Source organism: Miscanthus floridulus, chromosome 8, assembly GCF_019320115.1.
Source record: "Miscanthus floridulus cultivar M001 chromosome 8, ASM1932011v1, whole genome shotgun sequence".
Classification (NCBI taxonomy): domain Eukaryota; kingdom Viridiplantae; phylum Streptophyta; class Magnoliopsida; order Poales; family Poaceae; genus Miscanthus; species Miscanthus floridulus.
Window position 1 is genome coordinate 17,828,677 of NC_089587.1, and position 14,536 is coordinate 17,843,212.

The 14,536-nt window shown below is 43.6% G+C and overlaps 2 protein-coding genes across 4 annotated transcripts; both read left to right on the top strand.

Moving 5' to 3' along the window:
* Window positions 1–2,427: 2,427 nt before the first annotated feature.
* On the top strand, window positions 2,428–4,127 carry LOC136471252 (uncharacterized). 3 transcript variants are annotated; one of them, XM_066468983.1, is made up of 3 exons: window positions 2,428–2,523; window positions 3,622–3,693; window positions 3,813–4,127. In XM_066468983.1, exons 2-3 carry the CDS (start codon window positions 3,624–3,626, stop codon window positions 4,046–4,048), a joined length of 306 nt encoding a protein of 101 aa, XP_066325080.1. In that variant the 5' UTR covers window positions 2,428–2,523; window positions 3,622–3,623; the 3' UTR covers window positions 4,049–4,127. The 3 variants fall into 3 exon arrangements, with proteins under 3 accessions (XP_066325080.1, XP_066325081.1, XP_066325079.1); XM_066468984.1 differs by having other exon boundaries at window positions 2,428–2,500; XM_066468982.1 differs by lacking the exon at window positions 2,428–2,523 and having other exon boundaries at window positions 3,252–3,693.
* A 2,734-nt stretch (window positions 4,128–6,861) lies between these two features.
* LOC136471253 (chlorophyll a-b binding protein 1B-21, chloroplastic) lies at window positions 6,862–7,903 on the top strand. The gene is made up of 2 exons (XM_066468985.1): window positions 6,862–7,123; window positions 7,198–7,903. The coding sequence occupies exons 1-2, from the start codon at window positions 6,933–6,935 to the stop codon at window positions 7,739–7,741; spliced, it is 735 nt and encodes a 244-aa protein (XP_066325082.1). The 5' UTR covers window positions 6,862–6,932; the 3' UTR covers window positions 7,742–7,903.
* The last annotated feature ends 6,633 nt before the right edge of the window (window positions 7,904–14,536 follow it).

Below are 14,536 nucleotides of genomic sequence, written 5' to 3' on the forward strand. Positions count from 1 at the left end.
ATATAGCCTTGCATATCCTTAGAGTCTTTTCTTTTCTCTTGTCGGGTAAGTCTTGCTGAGTACAATTGAGTACTCAGGGTTTTATTTTCCCTGTTATAGGTGACAGGTGGATGCTAAAACTAACTCTTGTGTGTGGATTCCTCCTGGTGGGCTCAGCGAGGATTCCTTTACGCTGCGATTGTAGTTGTTATTTATAGCTCTCATCAAATGCTTTTATAAGGAAAGTTTCATAAGCTGTTGTCGTAGTTTATATAACAATACTTCATCATGTCATGATTAGATATTTATTTCCGCTGTAATTCTGATCACATGTTTATATTTCGCTGTTCAATTAAATTGCTCATAACTATGATAATATGATTACATTCCGTTGTTATAATAAATAATATTATACTCTGATATTGTATTAAAAGTGATGTAAGAAATGGTTAATGATGATGTAAGCTTTATTCTCTCATTTGTGATCCTGATGGTAAAAATGTGGATTTTCGGGTTCTCCCCTGGGGTGTGCCTGACGGAACCGAGTAATTTAGTGTTCTCTCTCGAGTGCTTAGTGTCTAATGGAAGACAAGTACTCCTATGAGGCATTAAATTAGGCGGTTCTGCCACACTGGCAGACAAAAGTTGTCGGCCATGCGAAGGCGGCTGGCTCCTCCTTTGACGAAACCTGCAGAAACGATCAACCAAATCGTCGACAGCTATTCGCCTGAGCGAATAGCCAAGATCGACTGCACGCCCTCCTTTGGTGAAACCGGCAGAAACGATCAACCAAACCGTTAACAGCTGTTCGCCTGAGCGAATAGCTAGGATTGACCGTGCGCGCCCCTGTGGCGTCGATCCCAGCCGGTTCCACTCCTTTCGCTGGGGCGAAAGGAGCGGAACAGGACACGGGCTGATCCTTGCCGTGGAGTCCGCCCTTTGGCTACGATGAAAAGGGACGTCAAGAAATGGGGCGGCTTTTGCTGCCCTCATTTTGCCCCGCCGAGAGGACTCGACACGCTCCTCTTCTCCCATCGCACGCCTTCTCGCCTAATAGCTAATACCCTTAAATCCCTTCATTCCGCCCGCGCGAGGTGCCGGGGCGGCGATTGAGCCATATGGGGTGCCTAGAGGTGGGGCCTACCCCCAACAACAATATTGCATTGTGGTGCTCGCTGCTGCCGCTCGAGTTCCTTGTTGGAAAGTTTGGGGTTACCGACCACATTGATGGCATACCCAGCTCCTGAGGACTTTGATCGGCACCTCCCCAGTGGAGGTCTTTTTCCTCTTTCGCCCTTTGTGTTTGTGCGTGTTATTCTTTCAAGTGGTTGTACAGCGCCTGTCCGGGCGTTCCTTCTTTTTAATTTAGCGGGCAGCTCTCTTGCCGGTTCGTTTAAAAAAAACAAAGCTCAAAAGAACTTTGAAGGAAAATGTATCTATCCATCATGCTAAGCAACACTGAAAAGAAGCACCTCAACAACCATGACAAAGTCAAAGTGCAGACGACCATGACCAATTAATTCTAACTATCGTGGAAGCATTGAAATGATGTGATTTTCTGAGGTGGAGCTCCCTCCTGGCATCAGCTTCGACCAATGGTGATGTCGGTGGCAAGGACACCTCTCATCGACAACTGGTGTTTAGTGTTCGATTCTGCAATGTACATCCTTTGCTTATTGTGGCTCTTGTAAAAGCACCTTTTGTAAACTACTTGCGGCCCGTTATGGACCAATAATATAAGATTCAGGCGGGGGAGTAAACTCCCCCACTTGACCCTAAAAAAACCAAAAATAACTAGCTTGCCCCACTAAGGTTTGGTAGGTCCTTAAGTGAAACAACTTGTTATTCATCCTTAAATGCGGCATCTTAATAATGGTGGTACTCAGTTAGACTTGCACTTTAGAGCTTATGTTCTCATGGAATCCTTTACTAGTTATTCTTCACAAGTTGCTAAGGGTTTGAGGATTCGGAAAGTCTACTTCGCGACAGGTCGCACGACGGCGCGACCGCGCGACTCCAACGTGCGCGCCCGACTGTGCCCGACCCCGCGCTCCCCGGCAACGACGACCCCACGCCCGCGGCGAGCTCCTCCCTCCCTGCCTTCCGGCGACGGCGGCAGCCCCGCCGCCGGTGCGGTAATAGGCCTCCTCCTCTCGTCCTCCTGGATCTGTGAGCACCGGTGGCTAGGGTTCCGGCGAGGAGGAGGTCGCTGGAGAGAGAGAAGAAGCCAACTTCGGCGGGCTACAGAAGGGCCCGACCGAGGGGAGGGAGGCTAGCCAGGCGGTGGCAGTCGGGCCAGGGAGGGGGGACCATGGCCGGAGCTCAGAGCTCGGTGTCGTCGACGAGTACGGCCATGGCAGAGCTCTGGTGAAATGGGGGAAGGGGAAGAAGACGGCCGCCGCGGACGTGCTAGGGTTCGTCGAGGTCATGGACGGGCGAGGGAGGGTGCGGCAGAGGAGGAGCACAGGGGGTAGAAAGAGGCTGGGGAGGAGGCGGACGCGCGGGATTGGGCCTTGCTAAGGTACTCCCGTTACCTCATAGGAGGTAAGATTTCAAATAAATCTTAGCCCTAAAGTGCATTTGCAAAATAAGCTCTAGAACGTGCATTTGCAAAATATTAAGTTGGGATTATGAAAATGAATAAATAATTTAAGTGCCAATATGTTCATGACTGATGTTCCGTTGCCAACACGTTCATGTTCCAATTTAAATAAATAACTAAAATACAGCTATATATTTTTGACGTTCAAGAAAAAAAAGGTACAACACATGTTGAGACACCATGGAATAAACTACAACTTCCGCATACATTAATTAATTTTAAAAAATTACATGTTTTGTTGAGAACTATCCATATGTGCTTGCATGTTAGACCTAATTGACAAATATTTTAAATCTGAGACCGTATAAGGCATATCCATTTCCCTCGTATTTTCACTTTTCTGGATTTTGAAATGAGTATTTGAGATCCTCGAATTCGAATGAAAAAGTTTTCAACCACAAAGTCATAGACATGGTCACATGAGTAGTACAACTTTGGTTTTGTCTATTTCTCCATGTGAGATCGTTTGAAAAAAAAAATTAAATATGAGAAATTGGAACATAATTTTTTCTTGGATAAATGATCTTAAATAAAAAAAGTTATCAACTACAAAGTTGTACGACTCTTCGAGATCTACAACTTTGGCTTTTGTTGTTTCACCTATAAATGTATTTCTAGAGGCTCCCTTCGAAAACTATTTTTAGAGATAGACGTCTCTACAAATCAATTCTGTAGGTGTGTGATTGTGTGAATAAGTACCAACTCTAACATGGTGTATCTTCAGAGACATTCATTTCATTAACTGCAAATGCACGCACGTACTAGTAATTTTTTGGTAACATCAGAGAGCAATTATGCAAATAGAAGCATGATAATGCACTTCCATTTTGGCTGGCAATCAATATCCACCTTGCTATCTATGCAAGCACGCATGCAGCGATGCATATATATAAATACAACGTACCAATAGCCCCAAGCCCCCAACAGTACCAATAGCTAGCACCTGCTTGGATCCTCTCCATCGTCGCCACTAAATTTTGAGTTTTTCTAGACGAAAGCAAATTCTGAATTGAGCTCAAATCGATCTATATCACTATCAGCCATGGAGTTGAAGCCCTGCAAGATGGCAACAGCAGTTTCCCTGATCGTCATGCTGCTACTCCTGACAATCGGTACGTACGTACGTGGTCAGATCAGAACAGATCTCTACATATTTGCATTGCTTGATTTCTTCAAACCAATAGAAAAAAAATGGGTGTAATGTTTCGTTTGAACTGGATGCGTCCGACAGGTGGCCAGGGCGCAGCAACCGGCGATGAGTGCTCCGCCATAAGCCGCAGCACGACGTTCCAGGGCGACTGCCACAGCAGAGACCTCTGCGTCGCGACGTGCAGAAGCGAGGGGCACACGGCCGGCTACTGCTTCAGGGACGTCGCCGACCCGGACCACCGTGTCTGCATGTGCACCGCGCCGTGCCCGCCGGAGCCGGTGACGACGACGATGACGTCGCGGGGAAATATGGTGTAGTAGGTTATGGCTGAGAATGACGCCGCAATCGTTATCAATTTTATGTATCAACTCCGTGTGATTGTGAGCGAATTTACATTGCCTGATGATCCAACAAGATAAATAAAGAAACGAGAATGCAGTGTTGCCATCTTAATTTCTTTGTCTTTGCGCATTTCACGTCCTGTGTAGTGTTCAATGGCTTGAGGATGTGATCTGCTATAGTTTCATTGATCCATCCACACTTGTGACACCTTCATCCACTACATAAAAAACGATTTTGTAGTAACGGGACGAATTTTTTATAGAGACGGCTGGTGATGGAGCCGCTCCTATAGTGACGTGCTCGGAAGCTCAGACACCAGCCGCTCCTACAAATGGAACAACAGGGGCGTGCTCGGAAGCTCAGACACCAGCCGCTCCTACAAATGGAACAACAGGGGCGGCTGGTGATACGAGCCGCCCCTACAAATGGGTCTGATTTATAGGGGCGGCTCACTCACCAGCCGTCCCTGGGACGGCTGGTGATTGAGCCGCCCCTACAAATGCCCCTGTATAAAATACCTCCGATTTGTAGGGGCGGCTCAATCACCAGCCGCCCTTACAAATGACCCACATATAGCACAACTGCAACACTTTCTTTCTCCTCGGGTCACTCACTCCAACCCGTGAAAGAAAGGTGGGGAGGCCTTGGACACCTCCCAAAAATTGCTCTACCAAGGGAGAAGGTTTTGGTCTCAAATCATTTGGTGGAGAGGTTGTAGAAGGTAAGAAAATGATATTACACACTTTTTTGAAATTTTAATGGTTGGTTAGTGAGTAATTAAAGTTTTATTTCTCTCTCTTCTATGGTGCTTGAGCTACTTATGAAGCAAATTAGACCCAAGTTTTAAATATACTATGGTAAATTAGGGAGGGGAACAAGATCTTACCCTTATTTGGTCCATATTTCTTGATTTTAGTGAACAATTAGTTAGTTTTATGCATGTTTCATGTGCATGTAGATCTAGATCTAGGGTTTGATTTTTTTTATTAATTTCGTTTTTGTAAATTTATGTTTGATAAAATTAGACTAGGGTTTGTATGAAAGATATTGGGTAAAGTATAATTGTTGCTAATTGTTGTCTTTGAAATTGTTTATTGTAATTAATAAATATGTATTTTAATTATTTATGGATAAATGGACCATTAATTAATTTTCATCTATCATGGTGTGTTTGTATGCTTCATGTAATTATATTAGATTTATATTCATATATATTTGAAGTATATACAATTATTCTCAAGTAATTATTAATTTGATTCATTTTTATATATATCTGAATAAGTAGTCCTTTAATGTTTGTTTTGTTGTTGTTGTAAAAGATAGAGTACAAGAACTCTTGGATGTATGGTTCGTTAAAGTTCAAGGCAGGTTTCCGTAAAGAGGTGGATAAATTTATTGAAGCCACAAAGAAGCATGCAATAACATTGAAAGAGAATAAGGATACAATTATTTGCCCCTGTAAAGATTGCAAGAACCGTATGGCATGGACAGATGTGACTATCATTATATCATATTTGATTATGCGAGGATTTGTTGAGGACTACACAGTGTGGATTTATCATGGTGAAACAATTATTGTTAACGACGAGGATGAGGAGAAATACGACGACGAAACCATAGAATCCCTGTCTCAATATTCAGCAGAGCTTGATGCACGAATGGATTTCGAGTTTGGCAATGAACAAGGTGGTGATGCTGGTGGTTGGGATGGTAACGACGAAGGTGGTGCGAATAATGATGGTGGAGCACGTGTCGGGGATGAAGATGATTTGGAGAACATGATTCGAGCCCTTAGACCAGAGATTTTACTAAATAGCCCAAAAGGTCTAGAAAATTTGGAAAGGATGACAAAAGCATCGAAGGAGACTGTGTATGGTGTTGAAAAGGGCTGTCCGACACATTGGGCATTACTACATTTTGTGCTTGAGCTGCTCATCCTGAAGGCTAAGTTCGGCTGGTCAGACTGTAGTTTCAATGATCTATTGCATCTCCTGTCATGGGTGCTACCACAACCAAACTCAGTTCCCACCAACACATACCAAGCGAAGAAGGTCATAAGTACATTGACAATGGGGTTGACAAAATCCATGCATGCCCCAACCGCTGTATACTTTTTCGTGGCGAAACGTTCAAGTCACTGGATAAATGTCCCTGGTGTGGGGCCAGCCGGTACAAGAACAATGACCTTTACGGTGGGAACGAAGCCTCCACGGGGAAAAAAAGGAATAAGAAGGGTACAAAAAAGGTGGTACAAGAATCTCAACCTCCAGAGGACACTCCATTAGGCAACGATGCAAAGCAGAGAAGAATTCCTGCATCGGTAATGTGGTACCTGCCAGTGACCGATCGCTTGAGACGTATCTTCCTAAACCCTAAAGAAGTCGCACCGGTGATGTATAAGTATCTGCGTCCATAATGTGTAATTCGCAACAAAAATCACTTAAACCTTGATGATGTATTCTCAAAACAACACTTCAATTCCATGTTCTATCTTGAGGCCCATTCATTTCAATATTTTTTTTTTTGCTAATATATCAGAGTATATGGATGCAAAAGCATGATATGAACGTATGTACTTTCCATAGGTGGCCAGGGCGATGAGTGCTCCGCCAAAGTGGCAGCAAGACGCTGAAGGGCCATGCCACGTGGGTAGGTTGGCTGGAGATATCTCGATCCTACGTGGCCCAATGGAGCGCGGGCACACAGATAATGCAGCCAATGGCGGGCGGGTTTTGGATATCCCCATCCCGCCCGTCTCCGGTCGCTCGCGCTCTTAATAGCAGCCTCAGATTCTGCTCGGCTCTCAAACGCCACTTGTTCTTCTCCCTCTCTGCCTCACCAGGATCAGCGGAAGCAGCAATGGCGATGGCGTCGTCGAGCGGACTGAGGAGCTGCAGCGCCGTGGGCGTGCCCAGCCTGCTGGCGCCGTCGTCCCGGTCCGGCCGCCTGCCGTTCTGCGCCAACGCCACCACCTCCGGCCGCGTCACCATGTCCGCCGAGTGGATGCCCGGCCAGCCCCGCCCTCCCCACCTCGACGGCTCCTCGCCCGGGTAAGCTAGCGGCTGAGTCTCTGACAAACAACGGCGGCGCGCGGCGTGCTCTAATCTGTCTCTGACGATTGCAGGGACTTCGGGTTCGACCCCCTGGGCCTGGCCACCGTGCCGGAGAACTTCGAGCGGTTCAAGGAGTCGGAGGTGTACCACTGCCGGTGGGCCATGCTGGCCGTCCCGGGGATCCTGGTGCCGGAGGCTCTGGGCCTGGGCAACTGGGTGAAGGCGCAGGAGTGGGCGGCCGTCCCCGGCGGGCAGGCGACGTACCTGGGCAACCCGGTGCCGTGGGGCTCGCTGCCGACCATCCTGGTGATCGAGTTCGTGGCCATCGCGTTCGCGGAGCACCAGCGCACCATGGAGAAGGACCCCGAGAAGAAGAAGTACCCCGGCGGCGCCTTCGACCCGCTGGGATTCTCCAAGGACCCCGTCAAGTTCGAGGAGTACAAGCTCAAGGAGATCAAGAACGGCCGCCTCGCCATGCTCGCGTTCGTCGGCTTCTGCGTGCAGCAGTCGGCGTACCCCGGCACCGGCCCGCTGGAGAACCTCGCCACCCACCTCGCCGACCCATGGCACAACAACATCGGCGACATCATCATCCCCAGATCAATCTCCCCTTGAGATGAGATGTTTTGTGTGTGATTGCCTGATTGGTTCATTACTAGGCACTGCCTGCCTGCCTGCAGGAGCTGTACAACGGCGGCGACTTCCCGCGCCGGAAAACCCTTGTAATGTAAAGCTTATACTATTAAGTAGCGGCTACTCTTGTAGTCTTGTATCAAATCTAAACTGGTTTAGCTGAGTCCCATGGTTATTTCTGAGCTTAACCAGGGGAAGTTTATATAGCTTAAAACGGAGAAAATTCATACAGGACCTTTGATAACTACAAAGTATCTGTGTTAATTTCTGCTTTCCACAAACCTTTTGCATAGAAATAGAAATTTTGCAGCCGAAGAACAAATATCTGTGTTTAGCAGGTTCAACAGAAACTATTGACTAAGAGTATCTGAATAATAATAATTTTTTTTGGGATCTGTCTATTTGCAACTCAGGTGATTTGACCCCCTCTGATCACTCAAGCAATTTGAGGGGGCAAATCACACAAATGAAACAAAAACCAAAATTTGTGTGATTGAGAGCCTATGATCACACGAGTAAACCAAATAGGACAAATCACACAAATCGAAACAAAAGCAAAAACTGAGTGAAACAGGAGATCAAATCACACGAATTATGCATTCCATCTAAAGACAGACAACAATTGAACTCTACTGTAACTACAAAATTAAGCCATTGTAACAAGATGCTAAAACCTAAGTAAACTAGAACAAGGAAGCCAATAGTTAGAAGTACCTGAGATTCAAATATAACCAAAGAATCCATCTTATGCTACACCTGAAAAAAAATCCAAAGAACACGACCAAACAAATCAAAATATACAAATTAAAAGATCAAAAAGCAAAAAAATTCTATGCATTGCAAAATCAAAAAACCTTTCTTTGGTGAACCAAACAAATCAAAACTAAAAAAAATTCAAAAAGCAAAAAGTTTCTATGAATTGCAAAATAAAAAAAATTACTATAGCATTGACGCAGACAAACATACCACAACAAAAAACAAAATTTAAGGATGAATAAAAAAAACAAGAAGACAATAAGGCATTACCACCAAATTACACCACTTAGTACAATAACTTACAATGAAAAATGACCGTAAATCTAATAACAGAGTAGTGTAACTGAATTCATTTTATCAATTATTATAAAAATCAACTAACTAGGCCACCAAACTAAGTTACCTAGAACACCTTTTACAACATTTATGATGATCAACTAAATCCGCAGGACCAACTACCACATGCCAAATGAAACCTCTCTAATCACTCAAGCAATTTGAGGGAACAAATCACACAAATGAAACCTCCATCTTAGCCTCCGCCTGAACATCTCTAGAACACAAGATCAAAAAAAGAAGAAAACGACAAGAAAAAAATAGAAATAGGTTAAATACTAGCAGGATGTACAACTTCTAATAAAAAACTGAATGAAATACTCATGGACAAAAAAAACAGCACCGGAAACGACTCCATCTCTGTCTCCTCTGCATCTAGCTCAGCCTCGGCATACCAGAAGAACAGAAACAATGATAATACAAAAAGAGTTACATTCAAAGAAAGGCGTAATAAACTTTTTGCACCTAATACTAGTTACATTAATAATACCTAGGAATTACACATCATTAACAACTGGAAGTGTAGATGAACTCTAGTGTAACTAAAAAATTAATCCATATTAACATGATAATACAAAAATCAAACTGGAAAATCAAATAAACCTAAATGACACAAGACAAGGACTAACGGTACTAACAAGTACTAGATGTAGAAAATATATGTTCAACAAACAAAAAATACAGAAAAAGCAAAATCTGAATCAAGCAGTATAACTGAAAAATATACAGAGACAAACACTATTAAACCAGAATGACTGAAAATCTGTATTAACAACAATAAAGAAATTCGCATACAAAAGTAAGACTACATTACCTAAAAGTACAAACAAAAATATGAAGGAGTGTTGTACCGGCATTTGTAGCCCTTACCTAGATCGTCACCTCCTGAAGGAGTCCCCACTTTATCTAGGAGGTGGTATAGATCTTCCCTCCTTGAACCCTTCTGGAGGTGAATAGTTCTCGCAAATAGCAAACGCCTCTGTTTGACAAATGAAAAAGGATAGACAAATGTATAAGACCACATACACATTTTCCAACTGAATGAATATGCATCCTTGTTACTCTATAGGGGATATAGGCCGCCTGACAAAGATGTCCCAAACATGTTCAACAACTAACAACAATTTCAGAATTCTGAACATAAGTTATGCGAACCACTGAAGGTTGAGAAAGCATATAAGGAGCACGAGTATGGAACTTATTTTGCAAGCTATAAGACTTACCAATGCTTGAGTTTCGTCTACTTTTTGGCTTTGCAAATGTAACTTGTGAGAAGAACAGTTTTAGCTGCATAAAGCCACAGACAGGAATAAAGTGTCCATCAGCATCTCGTCCAAACATTTACAAAAGTTAAGGGGCACAATGTGGAAAGAATAATCTAGATAACATACTCATCAACCACAACTAACGAAGCTTTCATACTAATGATGGAGAATTGTACAACAGCACAACCTCATGAAATCTGATGATACAAAGATCTACTTGCCAACCAAAGTGAACGTTTTCTGGCAGTACAGGAGACTTGTATCTTTACCTCAAAATATCTTCGCGACAAATTTTCCACCAACTTTGAGTACATGAGTCACGATAGTCAATGCCTAATTGCAAGGTGGTACATAAATTAGATAGAGAACATAAGCTACCATGACAATTCAAACTGAAGATGATAAAGCTATGCCAGAATTGACATAAATAGCAAGGAGATCTCCAGAAATTAGGTAAAGAGGGGTGATTATCCAACGTAGCTAAATATGAAAATAATATACAAATATTCAAAGAAAGGAAAACAAACAAATAAACAAAAGACAAAAACCCAAAAAAATCTATGAATTGCAAAAACCAATTAACTCTAATATATAGCATTGATCAAACAAACAAAACAAATTCAAGATTCTCAGGGCATTGCATGAACAAAAAAAAGTAAATATAAAAAAAATCTATGGAATACAAAAACCAAAAACTTTTTGAGGGCAGCGAACCAAGTAAAAAAAATACAAAAAACAGAACTGAAACAAAAAAAATATGAGGATTGCATCTAACAACCAAATCAAAGTAAGTATACTCAATTTAAATTTTGACAAATACACGTGCCTAATAAACTTTTTTCACTCAGTATAGTTGACCTAGCAATTACACCAATAATACCTAGCACTTACACTAGATTAAACACTGTAGGTATAGATGAACTCTAGTGTAAATAAAAATTTAATTCATAATCCATATAATAGTTAATTTGCTAAAACAAAACAAGATAAAAAACACAAATAGATAATAAAAAAATGCCACGTAGGCAATGTAGTGTACCTGGTGGCATTGGAAGGGAAAATGCACCCATAGAAACCTGCAGCACAACAAACACATACCAATGTTTCAGAATAATAGCAAGAGCTGCTGTCATTGTCATATTTTCTCTACAACAAGGCAAAGCACATGAGCGAACCCTAACAACAAAAAATACAAGGAATCGAAACAAACAAAACGAGCGAACCTTGCAGCCTGATAGAATCGCCTCTCACCAGTCCAAAATGACACGACAAAAAAGACGATGCGCAAATGAAACAGCCACACAAACCACAGGTGACTCCCAATTTTTTAACATGAAAAGAAATTTGACAATTACACAACTCAAGTAATGCTACATGTCCATCCTATTTTCTAAGGTAATGCTGCTCAACCGACAATTCAACACTGGTTATCAGTTTATAAATGCACACATTTCACACAATCAAAGTGCTAGTTCTGATTAAACCACAAACTTGCAAGTACAACAGTCAGCTAACACGAGGCAAGAATCATAGTTACTGCTAAGTTGTCTACCAATGTTGGTCAAAACTAGCAGTCTCAATAAGAGAGCGGGAGTAAGTAAGAGATACGTACGAAGACTGGGGATGCCTCCTCTGTCTCGTCGTCGTTCCAGAACTTCACCTATCGGAAGAAGATCTGCGCGCCGCGATCTGCACCACCCCCAGAAAAGGCCGCACAAAGTTTCCAACAGAATCAGCTCAGGATCGCAACGCCCAGATCGAGCGGCGGGGGACGGGACGGGATCTAGATCTTACAGTCGCAGAAGACGATGTGCTCGCTGCGCTGCGACAGAACATAGAACTGTGAGATCATCCCACCACGCCGTCGCCGTCGCTTCTGCTCCTCGGGGCCGCGCACCCTGGTGAGCAGCACCTTCCTTCCTTCCTTCATCTCCGCCTACGCACACCAGAAAAACGAAAATAGAACCAAAATGGCGAAAATCAAACCACAATCAGGCCTACGAAAACGGGATCTACAATACCTGATCAAAAAAATAGAAGGATAACTCACCGACGACGGCAAATCAGAGAGCCCCTCCGCCTCTGGCTCCGTCTCCGCCTCCGGCTCCGTCTCCGCCTCGGTGACACGCGAGAGACGAAATGAAATGGGGGAAAAGGAAAAATGAACATATCAAAGAGGCGCGTTTCCCGAAAAAAAAAGAGCTGACATGTGGGACCCAAAAGTCAGAGAGAAACGAGGAGGTAGGAGACGGACGGGCGAGGCGACAGGAGACGGCGCAGATCCAACGGCAAAAAAATCCGTGTGACAGGGACAGATGAATTACACGGGCAAAGGATAGCTTTTGTGTTTTTTTGGAAAGTAAACTACTGAGGAGAGAGCTTCCCCGCCTAGATTGTATTAAAAAACAAGCAATCGTTCGTTACAGAGATAAAAGGTTTCAAGAGCTAAGTTGGGGAAGAGAGGTTTGCGCAGACTAGGAACCAGAGCAACCAAAGTAAACCTGTCCTCCCAGATGGAGAAGTCATCACAGACGCGGGAGATGACGTTTTTGAGCCGACGGGTTTGACTTTAATTCTAATGATAAGGAAATTGGTACCATGTACTCTTCTAGCATGACAGCAATTCCTTCGTTTGCGGCGTCTTACTGACCATTGGGCTAAAACCAATTGTGCAATTCTTCACCAAGCCTAAGAATCACAATTCCTTCGCTGCTACCACAGTAGTCTGTCTCAACATTCCTTTATTACAACAGTCTTTCTTTGCACGAAGGCATTTCTCAGCTGTTAACCAAGTAGTAGTAGGTAGGTATATGTAATGGTGATATAACCTGGTGACTTTTTTCGTAAGCAGTGGCCTCCCCTCTTGTTTGTACTGGTGTCTGGTGGTAGTGGTACTAGTTGGGTGTTGTTGCTAATCGTGGTTCCCTCTGTTAATTTATCTGGTAGCAGTTTTATTACCATCGGCCCTGTTCAATGGATGGTTTAGTATGCAGTTGGGATGCTACGACAATTGTGGTTGTGCTTTTCAGATACTGCTCCCTCATGGTCATGGATCTGGAATGGCAATGGTGTGTTTTCTATCAGCTTAGTTCAATGGCATTCTTACTGTGATTTTTTGCATTGCTTTTTGGATAGTTCATTGCTATTTGTAGGAGTACATGACATTTTTGCCATACAAATCATGTGCTTACTAGTTGCCTTCCTGGATTCCTTGTGAAATTTATGGTGATAGTCAGTGTTGCGTGCTTGTCATTTTCTTTTGCATGCACTTGTGGCTGTGTAACTTACTCAGGTAGTTCTAGATTCTAATCTTGGATTACATTGCCTGGATTAACTTCCTATCTCTTGCAGCTGTACTGCTTTGTGAAGGCTAGCAGTAATTTTGAGCATCATTTTTATTATACGAAATATAAAGAACGTGTAAGAAGTAAGAAGCATGTGTATATTATGGCCACTGCTTTAGTGATGCTGACTGTGAACCCTTTTTTCTTTGATACCTATTGTAAAATTTCTTGACGTTTACAGTTTTCTCTGCATGGATTTGTTAGGGACACGTGTAGGACGAATGAGTGGGCGGTAAAATCAGGAATTTATCCTGACACAACTGGAACGAGGTTCTTTGCCGAGGACCGGATACGCTCGGCAAAGAAGCCTTTGCCCTCGGCAAAGGCTTTGCCGAGAGTTGCTCTCGGCAAAGGCCGGTCGGCACAGTACCTCACGGCAAAGGCTACTTTGCCGAGAGCCGCATCTCGGGCTCTCGGCAAAAGATTTGCCGAGGGTTAGCCGGCCGTCGGCAAAAATTTTCGCCGTGACGGGGAGAGGTCACGGTAAAGTTGATCTTTGCCGTGAGCCTTAGCAAGCTCTCGGCAAAGAATTTCTAAATTTTTTTCCAAAAAACTTTGCCGAGCGTCTGTCAGAAGAGCTCTCGGCAAAGAATATTGATAATTTTTTTTGACATTTTTTGTGCCGAGAGCTATGGCTCAGCTCTCGGCAAAGGCTTCCTCTTTGCCGAGCGCTATGGTCATGCGCTCGGCAAAGCTGGGATTCTATGTGTTCCAGAATTCCCAGCTTTGCCGAGGGCATGACCATAGCCCTCGGCAAAGCCACAGCCAGTTTTAATTTTTTTTTGCATTTTCAGTCAACAAATAAACATATATATGACATCCACATCACAATAAGCACATCCACATATCAATAACCATATCCACATCACATAATTCACATCCACATCACATAGAAGTCTCGAAGTTCGAAGTCACAAACAAATCTCGACACATAGACAACCACAAGTGTAAAGTTCGACAAGCAACATAAACAAGAGGCATAGGAGGCGCCAAACTAGTCACGGCGACGGTACGAGCTGAGAAGGCACCGCGTGCAATCCTGGGGAGTTGACGAGGAGAAGGTTAGGGTCGTTCGA